The following is a 19,454-nucleotide window of genomic DNA, read 5'->3' as shown; positions in this document are numbered from 1 at the left end:
TTAAGGCAGAGAGTGATCCACTGCTTTGTAATCCTAACCTCTGAATATTTATAGTGATAGGGGTGAAACAAAAGTCATGTACTACATTCTTGACGAACCGGTGGATCTAATATACCACAAGCGTTAACCACCTGTAAGATATATGTGAAGCCCCTTTCTAACTACCGTGGCATGCTGTGCAAAGTCTCAAAAAGAGACAGTGTCTGAAGGCATCTAAAAAAATTGTATTTGAAAGATGGCACCGGGCACTGTGACAACAGGAGAATTATTTAAAAGCCATTAAAAAAAATTCTCTCTCTTCTTAACACATAGAGGTAAATGTATTCAACCAACAAAAAAGGAATATTGGAGGTGTTGCCCATAGCAACCAATAAGATTCTAGCTATCATTTATCCAGTACATTTTAGAGAATGATAGTTGAAATCTGATTGGCCAAAAAGAAAAATTGGAGGTGTTGCCCATAGCAACCAATCAGATTCTAGCTATCATTTATCTAATACATTTTAGAGAGAATGATAGTTAAAATCTGATTGGTTGCTATGGGCAACGCCTCCACCTTTCTTTTTTTAGAAGATTTGATACATTTACCCCATAGTTTGCGAGAAAATGTGTTTTTGTCACATAGAAAAAGAGCATAAATATGGTATTATTTGGGGACAACACTTTAATGGTAGTTAAGTGAGAGGGTGGAACAGACAGTCAGGTAAGGATTTTTTTTTTTACCATCCTGCATAACAGACAAGCAATAAGGTAGAATGAAAGTCTAATTGAATAACCGTCCCATAGATCCTCTGCAGATGCTCACCTTATCGGCTCCACATTCTGTGCCATCCAGAGGCGGATCCAGTTTGGTTTTGCAAGAGGCATCTCCCTCCACCAGACACCACAGCCCAGCACACATCAGATGCTGAAATCAAATGAAACACATGGGGAACATTAAGATTACTAGAGAATTTCATCCCTTCACTACAGCTGCCTCCAGATAAGTTATGACTGATAATACTGATCTGCAGCAAGTTATGGGCAATGTGAGTTTTCAGTGGTCCCAGGGCTCACAGAGAAATTAAACAAACACCCTCAGTTCCTCATTTAGTAAAACTATGAGCCTGGGGGTCTGGTCACTTGATTTTTCATATCTCCACAAAATCTTGACATAGCTCTTGCTTACCAAAAATAAATTCCAGAGGTCTATGAGGACTACTATCATTTATCAGTGCTGGAGTGCTTGGAGTAGGGAGGGGGGGGGGGTGTTAAGGGTGTGATGACTTTGGGCCCCCTCTAACTAAAGTAACCAGTCCTAAACAGAGTAACTTTTAGTTTGGCTGACCCCATCAACCAGATGCACCAGAAACACTTTTCTAATTATCAGAGAGTCATTTGGTTTCTCCTTAGTATAGAAGGGAGCCATGTTTTTTTTTCCCCTTACACATCCGTTTCCAATAAAAGATGTATTAAACTGCGGATTTTTTAAGTCGACGATATTTGGCGACATTGCAGGGGAAATTTAAAACAGTCATGTCTTAAAGGGAAAACCCCCCTGTCTCCTAGAAGTATAATTTAAAGGTTTGGTTCTGGATTTGGGTCCTATGAGTAAAGGTGATTTCATGCGAGACGTCACCATCAAAACATGCTGGCCAGGCCAAGCTGGCTACCTTTAGTTTAAGATGTTTGAGGGAAGAGGTTTTTAAGTGTCTACTGGGCAAGGGTCTTTCTGGCATAGGGATGCGAGAGGATATGTCCAGATTTCTAGCTCAGGGTCTGATTATTTATGTTACGTGTTGTTCAAATGTGAAACGTTGACTTTTAAATAATTCTGTTATATTTTTCCTGCACTTTTAATTTGAGGGAAAAACAAGGACCACCGGACGCCTGTACATGGGATGTGTCGGGAGGCAAATCCTAGTGTGGGACACTGTCTCCGTGTTTGTCAGCAAAATTACCAGTGATGCCGGCATTTTGATGAGTGCCAGTGAGCGAGTCACTCAGTGACGTAGCGGCACCCTATTATCAAACCAAATTATCTCTGCCCCCGGTGGAGCAGAAGATGCAGCAGTGCATGTACTATATACTGTTCCAGGGGCATGACTGTTTGGCCGAATATGAGCTGGGGGCATTACTGTGTGACATAATATGAATTGGGGGCACTACTGTGTGGAATAACGTGAACTGGGAGCGCTATTTGCATTTTTATTTTCTCTAGTTTGTTTATTTTTATACAATGTTCTTTATGATTAAGTATTCAATTAGTGCTCCTTTAAAAGAAAAAAAAACAAACAAAACCACCACATTTCCATGGGTGCGCACACAGCATCAGCAGAGAATAGTGTGGTGTTAGTGGGATGCAGCAGGGAGCTTAAAAAGCTCCCTTCTAGCTCAACAAGAATACCGCTAAAAATGTCAAGCCCAAGACAGGCGCTGCCTGGGCTGGGGGTATCTGCCCCCTGGGCTGGTCCCATAGTGGATTACCATGGGCTGGGTCACTAGGCTAACTGCATTTTTCCCCCCTTAAAATGTTCCTAATAGGCTGCTGAGCTCCCGGTGATAAAATTTGCCAGTCAGCCCCTGGCCCCAGAATGCTTAGCACATGAGCCAGCATACTAGGGATATAGAATTCAAATCTGCTTACAGGGGAATCTGGGGAACTGTAATGTTCCCTTCTCTCTTAGGGAGAAGATGCATAGCGTGAGGAGCTGGAGAAGAGAGCAGGAGCTGGCTGGTCAGGTCATAGGTAAGTGAGGTGAGGGAGTTGGGGGGGATTGCTGAGGCGTATTGTGATATGGAGAAGATTGAGGGGATATGCTAAAATGGGGGACTGATGACCTGAAAATAGTGCTAGATATGCCCCTTGGGTGGTGCTGACACGCCCCTCCTGCGGAGCGCCATGTGGTAGATTATCGCTTTCTAGATTTCCCTGGATGCACACTCTAATGAAATATGCACACCTATGTGTGCTTCACATTTGGACAAGTTCCAAAGTGTACTTGTAGCATGAGGATGTTATTACATTACCAACTACACTTGCTGTGGGCCTCTTATAACAGCACCACATTGAGAAATTGTTGAATCACTCCTTGTGCCAGTGTGGAGTCTGAAGTAGGGAAGCAAGCATTCCACAACAACATGTGGCCCCTGTCCCTGGCTCAACTGACACTATATGGTAAGATTTGGATACCATCATCATCTTCAGCTATTTATATAGCGTCACTAATTCCGCAGCGCAGATATAGCTGTATACTGGGCATTACACTGTATATTGGGCATGGGAACCGGGTTAGGGGAGCAGGTACCATCTCCTGGAGAAATTGGTAGTGTACAGCAGCAGAGAAGTCACAAAAGTCCAAGGTGCTGGAACAACTGGCCTCAGCCAGTTTTATTAAACATAAAAAACAAAAAAAACCTTTAAAATAGACACCTTGCCTGTCCGGCACTAACTAAACACAGGAATACCCTCTCTCAAGTGAGGGACCTTATGTCCAACACACACACACACAATATACAGGACTTACTGGTTACCGTTTGCAGTCTCTCTCAGGAGACATCCAACCTCCTCCCCAGGTCGGAGAGACAGAAGAAACTGCACAGTAGCTTTTTATACACAGCTCACAGGTGCCTACATTAATCATTCTGACAGCAGAACATAAGGCCTGTATTGGGTCTTGTGAAATGGAGCCCACCCTTCTCTCTCCATCCACACCCTAAGAACCCTTATAGGTTTTCCCCAAAACTGAACACACTCTCAGGGAAGCCCCTTCCCACACAAAGAAATCTCCTTCGGATTTAAAAGCATATAAGACAGACAGTCTGGGACATGTATACCACCATTTGCCACTTTACCAGTACTTCTTACACAATATATATACATAATACAATTGGATTCCTCTCTAAAAGAAATAAGGCAATATACAAACAAAGCAAAAAAATTAATAAATGACGCCAGTAATAACAAATAACAGTATTCCTTTTAAAGACACCCAAGTCTCTTAATTGTGAAATAGCAAAATTCATGGCACATCAGCCTGTGACGTGGGAGGATAAATGCAAAGCACATTGCAGGAAACAATTACAGCAAAGCAAGTGACTGTATCTCTGTTCTCCTGCAGCCGCACACAACTTTACAGATCTGAGAAACTGGTGTACAGATCTGAGGCACTTAATTAACTCCAACACATCTGGCATGTGCCAGGGTCTATGCAAGAGTAAGAATGCACAAATAGACAATACATATTCTGCAAGTACTGTAAATTCTGAATAAGCCTTGCATAAGAGGTAGAGATATCTGGCTCTTCTAATGCCAGGAACTAAGTTTAGACATAATGTTGTAGGAAAATACATGTGTGGTACTGCACTGATATTATTATGTGTTTGGAGTTGGTTGGACTGAGCAGAAGAAACACTTTCTGTATTGTGGCAAAAAGGACAGTTTGCCAAGGATTGTTAAAAGAGAGAGACATAGTTTTCAGAGTTCTCAAGCTGCAGATGGGGTTAATTCATTGCACTCCTCTGCACATAGGTCCACAGGTGAAAGGCATGGGTGGGATTAGTTCCTTGTTTATTAGTCAGTTAGTGCTGGGGAGGAAGTATAAATAGCTGGTTCTGTGTTATGAGCGGGGCGACCAACGCTGAACTAGTTGGCCAGTGACTAGTTAGGTGAGTGAATGTTTAGTCAGAAGCAGGGTCGTGGAAAATTGGAAATACTTTTATTCTTTGTTTGTTGAAACTGCCCGTCTTGCTAGCTGTACCATCCTGACATATCTAAATAAAGTTCAGGAAAAGTGTGTGAGCATCGCCTGTCTACCATGCTAATCACAGTATCCGTTTGTTCTATTTTGGGTCAAATCCTGATTACTGGATCATCAACCAAACGATATCTAATGTGTGAAAGTGTGGCTGTTTCAAGCCATTAGAGGCAATTTCCTACCATCAGTTTTGACCTTCAACATCCTGAACCTTAAAGAAGAACTCCACCCAGAAATAAACTGTCCATCAGCGCCTTGACAGTGATGCTGGGACTCCTGCCATTTATTATATAGTCATCACCCTACTCAGTGCTTTATTCTACTGCTGAGTGAAGAAATTCAAGCACAGCGACACCTCCTGTGTAAACAGCGCTGATTTGACAGATGCCCAGCCATCCACTCACTATCCATGACACAAAAGTGTCAAAGATGTTTAAGTGCTCAGAGGGGAAGTGCTCTTAGAGCCTTTTAAATGGCAGATCCTGGACCACCCACAGTTCAGCTTATTTGTTTAAAACTATAAAAAAAAATCAACCTGTTTTATTTTGGTATATATGCATATATACCCTTAACCTGCCCCTTCCCTCCAGATTTTAGTATTACAAAACAGAGCTAAAATTTGAGCCAGCAGAAGCCAACATAAAGAGATTAAACTGATCAAGAAATATCAATGTAAAATATGATACATTTACGACCGGAAGTTCCATGGTCTGTTACTACCTCACCTCCATGTTTTTGCAGAAGGTGGCATTGCTGCCAAACAGGATCTGGCACTGCTCACTGGCACTATAATGCATCCCGGGCAGTTTGTGGGGAAGCCTGACGGCATGGTGACTGCGAGGGTCTGTCACCAGCAGACATGTGCTCACTTTGGATCTGCGGACAGTTCAAACATGACTGAGGCTCAATACAATACAGTAAGATCCCACATCTGCACTTATTGTGAAAAGCATTGGCAATAAAGACATTTATTCCACACTTAATATTTAGAGAAATGTAAAAAAAACAAAAACAAGAACACACTGTCTATTTCTTCTTATGTACATATAAACATATTATTGCAACAACAACATATAATTAAACATTGGCACTACTCAGTGAACCAAATCAGGTTTCAGGCCCTGCTTAATAGCGTAAGAAAACACTTTCACTTTTAAACATTATACCTTATTATTAAAGTTTATTTACATAGCTCCAACATACCCCACAGCACTTTGCAATTAGAAACAAACACAGAAATAAAACAAGATTGGATATTAAACAAAGAGGTTGGAGGTCGCAGCTCACAAGTTTACAATGTACATGAGATAAAGACTGCTCTATCGAGTTGCAGTAATGTGCAGAACATTTGTTTAGTGGGGTGCATTCGGAGGAGATGCTTTTACTTTTACCAATGTGTGTATTTCTACCATGGAAAATAAGCCAGCAAAATGTTAAGGCAGATAAACATCAAAAAAGGGTGCATGTTTTAATGTCCTAGTGGATAAACAGGCATATATGCCCCACATTGAGTAATGAGGACTGCTTGAAATAGGGTCTGAAATATTTTGTCTACCAAGGTGGGCAGACATTGGGCCTGATTCATTAAGGAAAGTAAAGCAAAACAAATAGTAACTTTACACCTTGGCAAAACCATGTTCCATTAGAGGGGGGAGGTAAATTGAAAATGTGATTTACAGCCAGTATTTAACTTTTGTGCAAAATAATAAACTAATTTTCATCCCTTGCATTGTAACATGGTTTTGTCCAGGAGAAAATTTACTACTTTTTTTTGCCTTACTTTCCTTAATGACTCAGGCCCATTGTGTTTCTAAGATGACCAATGAGCCCGACTATGATGAAATAAAATGATGTTATTTATACATGTGTACTGCCTATTTCTTTAGGCTGCAGTAACATGGAGGGCAAGCATGTCCATTAGAATATAGTCATCTCATTATATGACACCATCACTATGATGGGCAGTTTTAGCCAATATTCTATGCTGAAGAAGATGCACTGTATGATGTCAGAATATAATTGTGGAGACTGCAACAGTCAGATCATAGGGTACGGGGCACTTACTTCAGGAAGTTCTCCAGCTCATCACGACTGCAGGTCGACCAGGAGAGATCACTGGGACTCCGGCCCTTAATCCACTCTCCGGACATTATGTGTGAACGTCCAGCACAGGTCGGGTGGTCATCATCGTGGCTCATTCCCATGCTGCAGATTAAGAATAAGTTTACTCTTTTGATATTTAGGAAACTTAGTCATACAGTAATATGCATGGATTTTAATAGTTAAAATAGCATTACACAAAAATCCAAGAAGAGTCATAATTAACATTAATCAACTCATCACAACCTGTCTACAAGTGACTGTCATGTTCAAGCCTTGAACAGATGCTATACGGGAACCCACTGTATTCCCTTATTTAAAACTGTCTTTTGTATTTCCAACAAAGTACGTATGTATCTGAGAAGTGGAACCGCGACATTGAATTTGAGAATTTTAACCACAACATTAACAATCTTATGGGAGGATATGTCTGAGGCTTATATAGTGTCCTTACTTTGAGGAATAAGTTAATTCAAATGAGATATTTGTTTAGGGTGCATTATTCCCCACTTATACTACTACTCAATGGACATTTTGTTGATTTGTGTTATAAATGCAAGACTGTCACTAGAACCTTTGATTATATGATTTTGGAATGTGGTCATATCTCTGAACTCACACACACACTTTATTCAGTTGGAATCCCGTAGAGTAAGATATCATGTACAGCATTAGGTACTTATGGTAGTGGCAGCTTACTTTATTTTAGGAATGCTGACAATAAAATGCTCTCATAAAAAGGTGACACCAACATTGCTGATTTTACAACACAAGATGCGATTTGCTAATACAGACACAAGCACATTTTCCATAATCCCTGTTTTGTTTGTGATATTGCAAAATATGGAAAATCTGGCTCAGTCTCCAGTCTCTGAACATCTGGAAAGATATAGATATTTTATTCATTAAACATTGCTTAGAGACTCAGCTTCCCACTGTCCAGACTTCCTTCTCCCAATGCTGGTCACTCTGTGACTATGTGCAGTAAAAAGCAATTTGGATGCTGTGAACGTGCTTATTAAGTACTTCTGCACCAATGTATGTGTGGACAAGTAGATGCCTTTGTGTAAGACTAAATGTGCTGCCCTTCCTCATAGTTTGCAGTTATTTAAATTACCTTTAAAGCCTTTCCATGACCAATAGAATAGTGGATAAAGCCACAGATTGACCACTGAGAAACTTCCTGGTTGGAATCCCGTAGCTACTTCTAAACTCAGACAAGGCTCTTTGTCCCATTGTGCATTGGAACCAAAAACTAGACTGTAAACAGGATAACTGAACCGGTTTATCCCAGGTAGAGCAGGTAGCTTTTGGACAAGAGGCTGGAAAGATAATAAATAATTGCCTGGAGGCTCATAGAACATTTCCTAATAACCCAGCTCTTTAAATGTAAACGTTTCCCTGCTGGTCAGACAGAGAACTCAGTCACCCGCACTCTCACGCCTCCTCCCTGTCCTTTGTTTGAGCCTCAGAACACATACTCACACAGCACAGAATAGTGCTGATCCAGGCAATTGCGCTTAAAAGGGAATTTCTATCTGTGTATAATTTTGATTTCCCTGGGCTGTAATTTCTGGTATTTTTAGTTTTGAGGTTGAAACACGATCCTGGATTCCCTTCAATCTATTATCTTTGGCAGCTTTGCACTTATGCGCGATCTGCAGTAGTAAAAGTCTCATCCCTCGTACACAACCTCTGCGGTTTTTGGAGAACACACTTTGACACATGCAGGAAAGACCATGTGTACAACAGATTATGGAAACTCGAATGCATTGTGCTTGATGCCACTAAATCTAGCCTGTCACGTAGGGACAGGGTTTTGTTCCATTTGATAGGTACAAACTTGTTGTATTTGATGTCATCTTAAAATAGTCAGACCACTCTACTCTTCAGAGGGTGTTACAAAAGTGGAATTGTTTTTTTTTTTTCAATAAAGTTTCATTTTAAAAAGGAACGTTGGCACTGAAAGATATCACATTTGAGATGTGAACGGAGATGAGATTATTCCAGAACTAGACCAATAATCACTTTATAAAATACATTTACCAGACCCCAGTGCTGAAGTTTAAAGTTGACTCATAACTTACATATAGTAGAGGCAGCCATTTTTCTGGCAGTAGTAATATTCAGCCTATCAACTCACTGCGGTTTAAAGTGTTTATGCCTTATTGATAATCACGGATTCCTATTGAATGGCTGGCTCCACTGTGGTTAGAGGACAGTGCTTTAATGTACACAATGCCAAACTGGCTTCAAAATATCACAACATTACTACTAACTTTTTGTACAGTGGATTCATTATTTCCACATTTAATATTAAAGTGGAGGCCGGTTACAACAAATGAAACACTTTGCAATATTGGCTAAGGGTTGCCGCTTCCACATGGTTTAGGCATATTTTAGTATTCTAGCCATTTAAGAAAAGTCTAACGCAGGAGACATCATAGAGATCTTCTGCATTAGGCTATGAATCGCAGAATACCGCAGTCCCCATAAATCTCAATCTGGGCCAATTTATTAATCTTGGTAAAGCTGAGCTTTTCGGAGTCTGACCCCGAGAGCGAACGCTATCTGAAGAGAAAGCGGATGATCAGATTCCTCTCCAGCAGACTTTGTGCTCTCCCCTCCATTATCCAACAAACCTGTCTTACTGATCTATAGTTGAGCATGCGCAGCAAGGACTCTAGGTCAGAACCCGGAGTTGTAAGTGAAACGGGGTCATTGGCGGGACAGCCTCTTATCGGATGTGCTGTCCTGGCATTAGTTTTTGAAAAGGGGCCTGATACTTCATCCCTTATTGCTGTGAAAAGCACCGGTAAGGGATGATAATTTACATGCCAATTTTGACCCATAAGACATTAAGGGGTATATTTAAGAAAGCACGGTAGTGCACTTACTGTGTAAACTAGGCCACGATGTGCTCTCCGCAAATTTATTAAAGGTGCATCGCAGCAGATATCATGGATATCTGCTGCTTTGCACTCCTGATCGTTTTTGCGAGCAGTCACCATTCAACAGAATGGTGATTGCTCCTGGCCGCAATCTAACAAGTCCCGAAAAAATGTTTTTTTTCGGGAACTTGTTGTGTTAATGTACATCATCCGAAATGCTGGTAAAACTTCTGTTCTTCGTTATGTCCAGCTCTGCTCCGGAGAGCAGAGCTGGACAGCGCATGCGCAGGGAGTGATCTTGTGATCCCTCCCTGTCACAGCCTCAAGCTCTCCGGACGGCACATGCGCAGTAGCATGAAGAAGAGAAAGTACACCGAAGAGGAGGAGATCCGGAGCCAGCGCGACGGAAGAGGCAATGGTGAGTATGGTTTTTTTTTTAACACAGAAACAGCAGTTTTTCGGAACTGCTGTTTCTGTGATCCATTTTTCATAAATTTGAGAAATACATCAATCCTTATCCATGCGATAAGGATTGATAAGTATTTCTCGTTTTGCCCGATAAATGATAAATGTGCCCCTAAAGGCATTAAGAGACATTATAACATTAAACTCAAACCAGCAGCAATCTTGCATGTGAATCTCCAACTATTGAAAATAATGTTCATATAAACCACTACATGTGGGTCTCAAACATCAAAAGTGGCGCTAAGAGGATTCCTGGTAGTGAGGCTGCTGCTTTTTTTTGGCTCCCTCACTAGACTGCGCACACATGCTCCAGTGCTGCACACGCAGGATCTCCCCAGGCTGCATGCGTAGCTTTGGCAAAAAAGGGGGTGTGACCGCACAGACCAATGGGAAGCTTCTAAACACTCTTCCCCCACCCACAATCCAGCTCTGATGGGACTATGGGTGAAACATCAGTATAGCTTGTAAGAACAATGATAACTCTTGCATGATCTTAACGGAGAGTAAAAGTATTAAAGTGAATTTCTTTGGAGTGCAATTTATTCATGTTTTGCATTCATATCTCCCTACTTAGTAAACAGGCAATTTATATTTCACAAAGATTATTGTCTCTCGCATATTTATATGCATACAAATACTGTACACTGGAACCGTGCATATCACAATGGAAACTTGTATTAAAAAGTTTTGAAGAAAGAAAATAAAAGAATGTAAAGAAAATATTATTTTTTTCTATCTCCCAATGTGCTCTTTAAAGGTCATGAGAAGGCATTGCCCCAATTATTAGGAAAGTAAGTTAACATATGAAGCATTTGAAGAGGGTGGGAGGAGGAAAAAGAACACTGCAAAACATATCAATTAGATTCTCCTTAACTGACAAAGTAGAAAATGTTTTACTGTGTTCTCCAACAAGGGATGACTTTACAAGTGTCCTGGAGGTAGCAGTATAATATCAGTGAAAAGGAAATGAGAAGGAAGTAACTTGCTGTGTACGGAAGCTATAGGGTAATCTCTCATTCCCTGGAATACCTCCCTTTGCTAGGGTCCTCATTTTAATAATTTAAGTGTTGACCTCATGGTTCCTCAGGGCCTCTACCACAGACTTCAAGGGCAAAATCCTGAATCTGGTTAAAACTCATTTGCTACAAACTAGAGATTTCCAGGCACGGCAGCCCAACAAATATTAGAATAAGAAGAAAAGTGCAAACCATTATTGGCACCAAAATGTTCTTATCACTGAAATAAGTGAAGAAAGGAATAACTTGAGCTACAGTGCAAACAAAAAATACAAATAAAAAAAAAAAAGTGCTTTAACGAAAACAATCCACAAACAGCGCATTGGGCATTCAAGCTCTCATCCACTGTGGAATGGTCCATTTATCCATCACGCTCAGCCCCAGAAGTACCTGATGGAGGACAAGGTCACCTGTCATTGCAAATCTGGGGGTGAGGGGGTACCTTTACTCTGAGAACCGGATCTCGCAGAGAGAACAGGGAGGTGTGAGCCTCAGGACCACACCACTACATCTAGGGAAAGGATCCTGTGATTGTAAACTGGACTTATTAATCTGGTGAAAAACACACAAAACGTGGCTGAAAAAATAAACAAGTGCCATGAGCCCCAGGTTTCATCTGCAATGATACGAATATTCCTGCCCAGCCAAAACGCACGGGCAAAATAAGCAGAATGGCAAAGAAAAGAGCAGAACGTGCTATAAGTCAACGCGGGTCTCTGCATACCCTGTTATTTTCAGGCATAACTCTTTTTACCTAGTACCAGGACTAGGAAGATGCAGAGGCAGCGACCTCCCTCATGTATAGGGCAGCATGGCACTGACACATCCACATCCATCTCTCTAACCTCAAGCATTTGAGCCACAAATCAGGAAAACTGGGACTTTTGTATAGGTTCTGCTCTACGTCTCTGGAACTTATGCCAGAGAGCAGATAAAGAGGTGGCAAACACAGTCCTTTCTGTACTTGTCCTACCTCACCCCAAATGATTTCACACATATCCCTTGCTGGTATGGCAAAGACATCTAAAACTGCCTCTTCTTTATGGTGAACTCTGGCCACCAGGAAATAGGCTCTATTGTACACTAGCTACCAGAGAAAAGGAATCTATTGTACACTGCCATTAGGGAACAGGCTTTGTTGCACACTGGCCACCTGTTAATGCACTCTGTTGAGTTGCTACAAGTAAATGGTCATTACTGAATAATTGCCAAGCGAGCAGACTGTATAGTCTGCTTCTCCACCAGGGGATGGGTCCGACTATACACTGGACCAGTGATGGGCTAAGCATCATCATCATCATCTATTTATTTATATAGCGCCACTAATTCCGCAGCGCTGTACAGAGAACTCACTCACATCAGTTCCTGCCCTATTGGAGCTTACAGTCTAAATCCCCCAATATACATACACACAGACCGAGAGAGACTAAGGGCAATTTAATAGCAGCCAATTAACTTATCAGTATGTTTTTGGATTATACTACAGCCAACAGGCATTGGGCTCTATAATGAATATCAGACTCTGTACTGTATATTTGTAATATACCCTTTCATGGTGCTGTGCACAAAAAGCTAATATTAATAGAAAAAAATTGATTGCAATGTAGAATTAACAAATACTGTACATACCGAGTTAATCAGATGCAAGGTACGGACTTGTACCAGAAAATTATATTATATTTATTTTGTACACATTTTGCAGGCTACACCACAAATAAAAAACACTGGGATATTCACTAATAAACAGTAATATGTAATTTGACATATTAAGACAAAATAGGTACACATTTTGTTTCTAAAGCTTATTTTTACTGCCATAGCTGTGAACATTCTAATGCAACTTGCTCAGTGGAGACTAGTTAAATGCTTTGTAGTTTGTACTGACATTTTTGTAGACAACATGGAATCCATCTTTTTTTTTTACTTGTCTGGCCTTTTGTAGCTTCACAGCTGTTCATACTCATGTAATTCAGCTTTTATAAGAACCTGCCACCAGGCGTTTTTTATTTTTTATTTAAACTAAACTAGATACTGTTATAAACGTAATGAAACATTTCCATTAAACCTCATCTGGTAGGCTGTGCACACCATATTGTTCAGTGGGCAGCACACTGTCTGTCCACAGTTGGTCCAGGGTCAGGAGGTGTCGGCACCGGAGAGACAGAGCACAGTCTAATGAATTTATTAGCATAGCAGTCAGGCTCATTAGCATGTTAGTCACTCTACTGACATTTTCAACAGTATCTTCTTAACTGAAAAAAAATATTGCTCTTTTAACATCATCTGTATTCTTAGTCTGCTTTTTACTGCTGACTTCCCTCATGTTCCACTGGGGACTGCAGGGAAATCTGATGATAACCATGTTTATTTGAACTTATGCTCATTCAATGACATAGCCAAAGACAGTACCCCATGATAATAAATCAGCTCTCAAATTTCCGACAGTTTAACAACATTCAATGCTCAACATGGAGCAGTGAGTTGGAAGTATGTATTGCTATAAAATAAAAGTGCCCTTGTCACTCAAAGGGCGACATTTCAAATTGTGCAGGAATGTGACCCCCAGCTACAATATAAATGACCTTCGTGTTAATAAAAGTATGCAAACAAAGCTGTCTGGAGATCCCAATAATCTGTCCATTGTGTTACTATAACCGTTGGTTTAGGGAGGGTTTCTAGCAGGTATAATCTGGGATGATCTTTGTATAAATTAAATTAACGTTGATCCCCTAACACTAGTGCTGTGTTACATTTCTGTCCATTATCAATCTTAAGAATAGTACTCATCTGGACATACTGTCAGATAGGGGCTGTGCTGTACCATAGCTGGCTGCGGGCAAATATATATTAAAAGACTATTCTATCAAGTGAAACTAGTATGCCGGATTGTATTTGACTGCAATTATAATGCTCTACATTTCCAGTTTGTACTCCATGCTCTTCATCCCAGAATATTGAATATACTGCATATGTGGACAACACAGCTACATGGTTACTCTGATATAGCCTGAATAGGAGACACCATACTTTATTTTATACTGAAGCTATGAAGATCTTACTGCTTACCCTCCTTTCTTACAGTGGATTATTAAGGCACCCGCACTATACATGGAACATGGTGAGCAGTTTAGCTCTATGAACAGTGAGAGACAGAAATGGATCCCAATTCTGTTTGAGGGACCAATAAAAGCATTTTATTTTACAACTCATTAAACAACATTAAGCAAACATAAGTTTTCAAAATTAGCATGGGCACCACCCCATCTAGCAGTCTTGTCATACTACAGCTTCAGACTCAACACTTCACTGTACAGGTCTAGAGGCTGTTCAGAAAAAATGTCCTTGGAACAACCCTGTTACTAGACCCTAAAACAGCAAAGGTCATAAGTACAAGAAAAGATTGTTAACATTTGTTTTGATAGTGTCGAAGTCAGCAAATTGGATAAAGTCATTTCAATTAAAGTCAAGCAAACTTGGTTGTCTTTGTCTGAAAAGATGCGTACGGTACGCTACGGCGTACAAGGGCACGCTACGGCGTGAAAGGGCGTACGCATCCACTACACGTGGCAGCAACAGTAATTGGTCTTTTACCATACATTCGCACAAACACGCATACTAATAAAATAGTACACATTAATGGTAGTTGCAACACATAGTCAGTTATGTCGAAATATAGTAGTATTTATATGTTATATTAGAGTTACATGTATATTAGTGAAATACACGGAACAGGTTGAAGGAATCATATCATGAGTGGTATCATAATAAACCTCTTTACATATCCTACTGTTTGGTTCACTCTGCAAGGGAATCGCAGAGTGCATACACAAGTTATGAATGATCGGAAACTATGAACTACTTAAGACTAAGGAATCTTGGCGGGAAGAGCAGAGCATACCCCCTGGAGAGGTGACCCCCTCCTTTGGATTCCTTAGGATGAACTAGCCAATGATTGACAACCCCTTGGACCTTGCTGAGACCTGGACCAATAGATGCAAGCTATACCATCTTTATTGTGTTACTGTATTTTTGTATGTATATATGCAGCAGCTTCACATCCAGTGTTCAGACATCTTGTCCCCAGACTTCAGGATTGAATGACTGCACACTGGATCCAGAGCGCCTGCGATAAGTAACGGCTGTATTTATTATCAATTCGCTTGAGCATATTATTCTACTATTTGCGAATAAATCTTTGTGCGTTGGAAACACAAATCGAGGTTCGACAATCGTTATTGGTTAGCGACAATACGCACATAACAATTTGGGGGCTTGTGAGCTTTGGAGGTTTCGTTGCCGATGATACGCAAGACCAACGGATTTCGGTTCCGCAACAAAGGGTGGAGACGCGTCATAAACGGGTAAGCTACCATTCGCGGGCGACTCATAAGTGTTGCCTCGCAGGTAAAGCGTAAAGCCGCCCTAGAAATCTCCTCATTAGAGCAACGTATCTCCACTCTTTTGACTCAGCACAAGCTGGTCCCCGATCCATCTCTATTAACACAAATTAACTCTTTAAAGGGCCAGCTTAATTCCCTTCTGTCTCGACGGGCAGCATCCATATTACAGAAGCTTCAACAACGCTTCTATGATAAGGCAGACAAGGCGGATTCATTGTTAGCTCGGAAGCTCCGTCAGAGGCGTGTCCGAGGAGCTATTGACAAACTCCACAAGAATTCCACTAATTCAGTAACATATGACCCTCTAGAAATTGTTAAGGAATTTAGAGACTTCTACGCTTCCCTTTATAACCTTCCTGGCTCCCCTCCCCGGGGGGATCTCCTTTCGGATTCTCTGGAGTCGTACCTACCTCACTGCAGATGAAGTAAAATTGGCTATAAAATCCCTTAAACCCGCCTTGGCTCCCGGTCCTGATGGCTTTTTAGCGCAGTATTATAAAAAGTTTGCTGCGGACCTTTATTTCTTTTCTAACATCCTTTTACAACCAAATTCTGGAGGGGGCTTCCTTTGACTCAGCTACCACGCTTGCCAATATTCGTAGTAATTCCCAAACCTGGGAAAGACCTTCTCCATTGTGCGGGCTATAGACCATTTCCCTCCTCAACGTAGATCTCAAGCTTTACGCTAAAATCTTGGCCACCAGGCTCAACCCCCTACTCCCAAAACTGGTTCACCCGGACCAAACGGGCTTCATCCCAGGGAGACAGGCCCCCGACAACACTAGAAGATCCATCAATTTGATCCACTCTATACATAATGGAAAATTGCCCTCCCTCATGATGGCCTTGGAGGCGGAAAAAGGCGTTTGACCGTATCTCTTGGACATTTATGGGGGGGGGGGTTCTCAAATCCATGGGTTTTAGTGGTAGGTTTCTAACTGGTATTTTGGCTCTCTATAGAAACCCCTCTGCTACGGTTTCTGCCAATGGCCTAACCTCCAATCCATTTACAATCTCTAATGGCACTCGTCAGGGTTGCCCCCTCTCCCCATTGATCTTCGCTCTTATAAACGAACCGTTAGCTGCCAGAATTCATTGCAACCAATCCATTTCCGGTATAAAAGTTGGCTCCACGGAAAGCAAAATTGCTTTGTATGCAGATGATGTCCTCATTAGCATGTCCAACCCCATTACCTCTCCCCCCCCTCCTTTCGGAATTAGATACTTATGGCCACTTCTCGGGCTATAAAATTAACCCTGCCAAAACTGAAACTTTGGATTTCTATATCTCTAAAACAGATAAAGCAATCCTAGATCAAACATTCCCTTTCACCTGGCATCGCCATAAAATAAAATACCTGGGGGTCTTCCTTACCAAAAATCCCTCCCATCTATTCCAAGCTAATTTCCCCCATACCCTTTCCCAAATTAAGAAAGATTTCAACACCTGGTCCCTCCAACTCATCTCCTGGATAGGTCGCATAAACTCTGTTAAAATTAATATTCTTCCCAGACTGTTGTACCTTTTTCAAACCTTACCTATCCGAATTCCCTCCTATGTATTCAAATTCCTCCAATTTGAGTCTTCCAAATTTATTTGGGCAGGTAGACGCCCACGAGTACGGCTCGGGGTCCTACAGAGATCCTCACAGGGTGGTGGTCTAGGTATACCTAATTTTAAAAAATACTACCTATCGGCCCAAATCGCTTAATGTGTCCTATGGAACGGTCCTGTTTTTGCTAGGGTCTGGGTGACACTAGAGGCGGAAAGTCTGGGGATGCTCACTCCTGCCTCCCTTCTGTGGATTCCAAGGGCCCGTCGCCCCAAAAAAGCTTTGTCTCATCCCATAGTCTCCCACTCTCTGGCTATCTGGGACTCATCCATCAGACTCTATAGTCTCTCTCCGCAGCCATCACCAATTATCCCCCTCTTTAATAACCCTGATTTCCCCCCTGGTCTACACCATTCCGCATTCCTTCCGTGGCATTCCCGAGGGATACGTTTTCTAAATGACATAACCCGCGATATAACTTTTCCCCAATTTACGGATATTCAAACTAAAATTGGCCTGCCCACACGGATATTTTATCAATTCCTTCAAATTCGCAATTTTCACTCCCTCTCCAAATCACATCTTACTTCTCGACATCTCACAACAATTGAAACATTGTGTCTGCGCCAGGCATCGACGTCAGGTCTTATTTCTAATATCCACTCTGAACTAATCGCAACCTCTACTCCTCCTCGAGACCCTCATGAGATGTCATGGGAACATGACCTGGGCTCTCCTCTTGATGATGAGGAGTGGTCGGAAATTCGGGACAATGCTGCCTCCAGCTCAATCTGCGTCCGAATAAAGGAAAATGTTTACAAACTTCTCTACCGGTGGTACTATGTTCCTACTCGACTACAAAAGATACTGCCTGATTCCTCTGACAGATGTTGGCGTCTATGCTCTGGCGCGGGCTCTTTCTTACATATATGGTGGGACTGCCCGAAACTGATTCCCTTCTGGCGCGAAATTAAAGCTTTGATAGAAATGTTAATTCAAACCCTTTTACCCTTCGACCCCAAATTTTTCATTCTACCCCTCGGGTTCCCCTCGGCCACTAGACACCAAAATAAACTTGCTCGTCACATTATTTCAGCGGCCACATGTCAAATCGCCTTAGATTGGAAGCAGGCTGCCCCCCCCCCTTCTCTCTCCGCTGTAACTAATAGGATCTGGCATACGTATAAGATGGAATACATGACTAGCATTATACGAAATACGGGCAAATCTTTTAACAAGGTCTGGGACCCCTGGATGTCTCACTTCCAATACCGCTCCCCCTTTACATAATCATACCCCCTACACTTACGTAACCCTTTCCCCTCCCATCACATTGCCTCCGGCTCAAGAGGGCTTTCCCTCGCTCCTCCCCCTCTCCTCCTCCACCTCTCATCTTCTCTTTTAGCTTCCTCTTTTTCTTCCGTCTCCTTTTCTTTTCTTTCTTCTCTTCTAAAATATAAAAATGCCGGTCCTTATTTCATAGATTTTGTGCTATTTTATTTCTGAAGCACGGAGACTTCTACTTCACCATCCAATGTTCTGAATATATTTTGTCTGATATAACATGTATCCTTTTGCATTGTTAATTCTTTTTTGACCGTTAATAAACACTTGTTTTAAAAAAAAAAAGAAAAAAGAGCAGAATACCATTAACCCCCGCTTTACTCCATATACGATTCTATTACTTAACATTTACAAGTGATGTAGTCTACTTTGACTTTCTGACACTCTTTGGTCAATAACACTAGAATATGTGGTTTCAAAATTATATTTATTTCCCAGAGTTCTATAAAACATTCTAACAGTGAACCAGCAAGCTTTGTGAAGCCTTGTGGTTACAAGAAGTGGTAGGGATGTAAGTAATATATCTGGTGTGAATAGCAATGGCCACAGACTGCACTGCAAAAAAGCATGGTTTGTGTTCTCCCACATGACAATGGACTACACTGCTTACATAACTTCATTATACTGAGGACGTATGCAACTCTACATACTATAAAAGCACAGGTGGAGGAGGTAATGTGCCTTAAAAAAAGAAGCTACAAAAGTGGACATACTGTAGCTTTTAACTCATTTTAACTCAATTATTTAATTAGACAGAAAAAGGTTATTTACATGTGCCTATTAAAGTGAATCTAACACAGGCCTTGACAAATGTATTCAAAAGTAAGGAAATGTGGAAATAAATATCTGCAAGTCAGGCAGAAATGATATGTTGCAGAGTTATGAACATGGGAGGTAACAGAACTATACCTTTCATTTGCCATCAACTGATTACACTAAAATATATGGT

At 41.3% G+C, this 19,454-nt stretch overlaps 1 protein-coding gene across 2 annotated transcripts in view; it reads right to left on the bottom strand.

The window, feature by feature from the left end:
• The window catches only part of ADAMTS17 (ADAM metallopeptidase with thrombospondin type 1 motif 17), a 156,777-nt gene that overhangs the window by 77,920 nt on the left and 59,403 nt on the right, over positions 1–19,454 (bottom strand). For both annotated transcript variants that reach the window (XM_075207698.1, XM_075207696.1), the window contains exons 9-11: positions 6,801–6,941; positions 5,462–5,612; positions 806–907 (exon numbers count right to left, since the gene is read on the bottom strand). In XM_075207698.1, coding sequence (XP_075063799.1) covers positions 806–907; positions 5,462–5,612; positions 6,801–6,941 — 394 coding nt within the window. The remainder of the gene's footprint in view (positions 1–805; positions 908–5,461; positions 5,613–6,800; positions 6,942–19,454) is intronic.

Source organism: Mixophyes fleayi, chromosome 4 (assembly GCF_038048845.1).
Source record: "Mixophyes fleayi isolate aMixFle1 chromosome 4, aMixFle1.hap1, whole genome shotgun sequence".
NCBI classification, from domain to species: Eukaryota; Metazoa; Chordata; class Amphibia; order Anura; family Limnodynastidae; genus Mixophyes; species Mixophyes fleayi.
The sequence above is the reverse complement of the archived record's forward strand: the minus strand, read 5'-3'. Positions and strand labels throughout refer to the sequence as shown.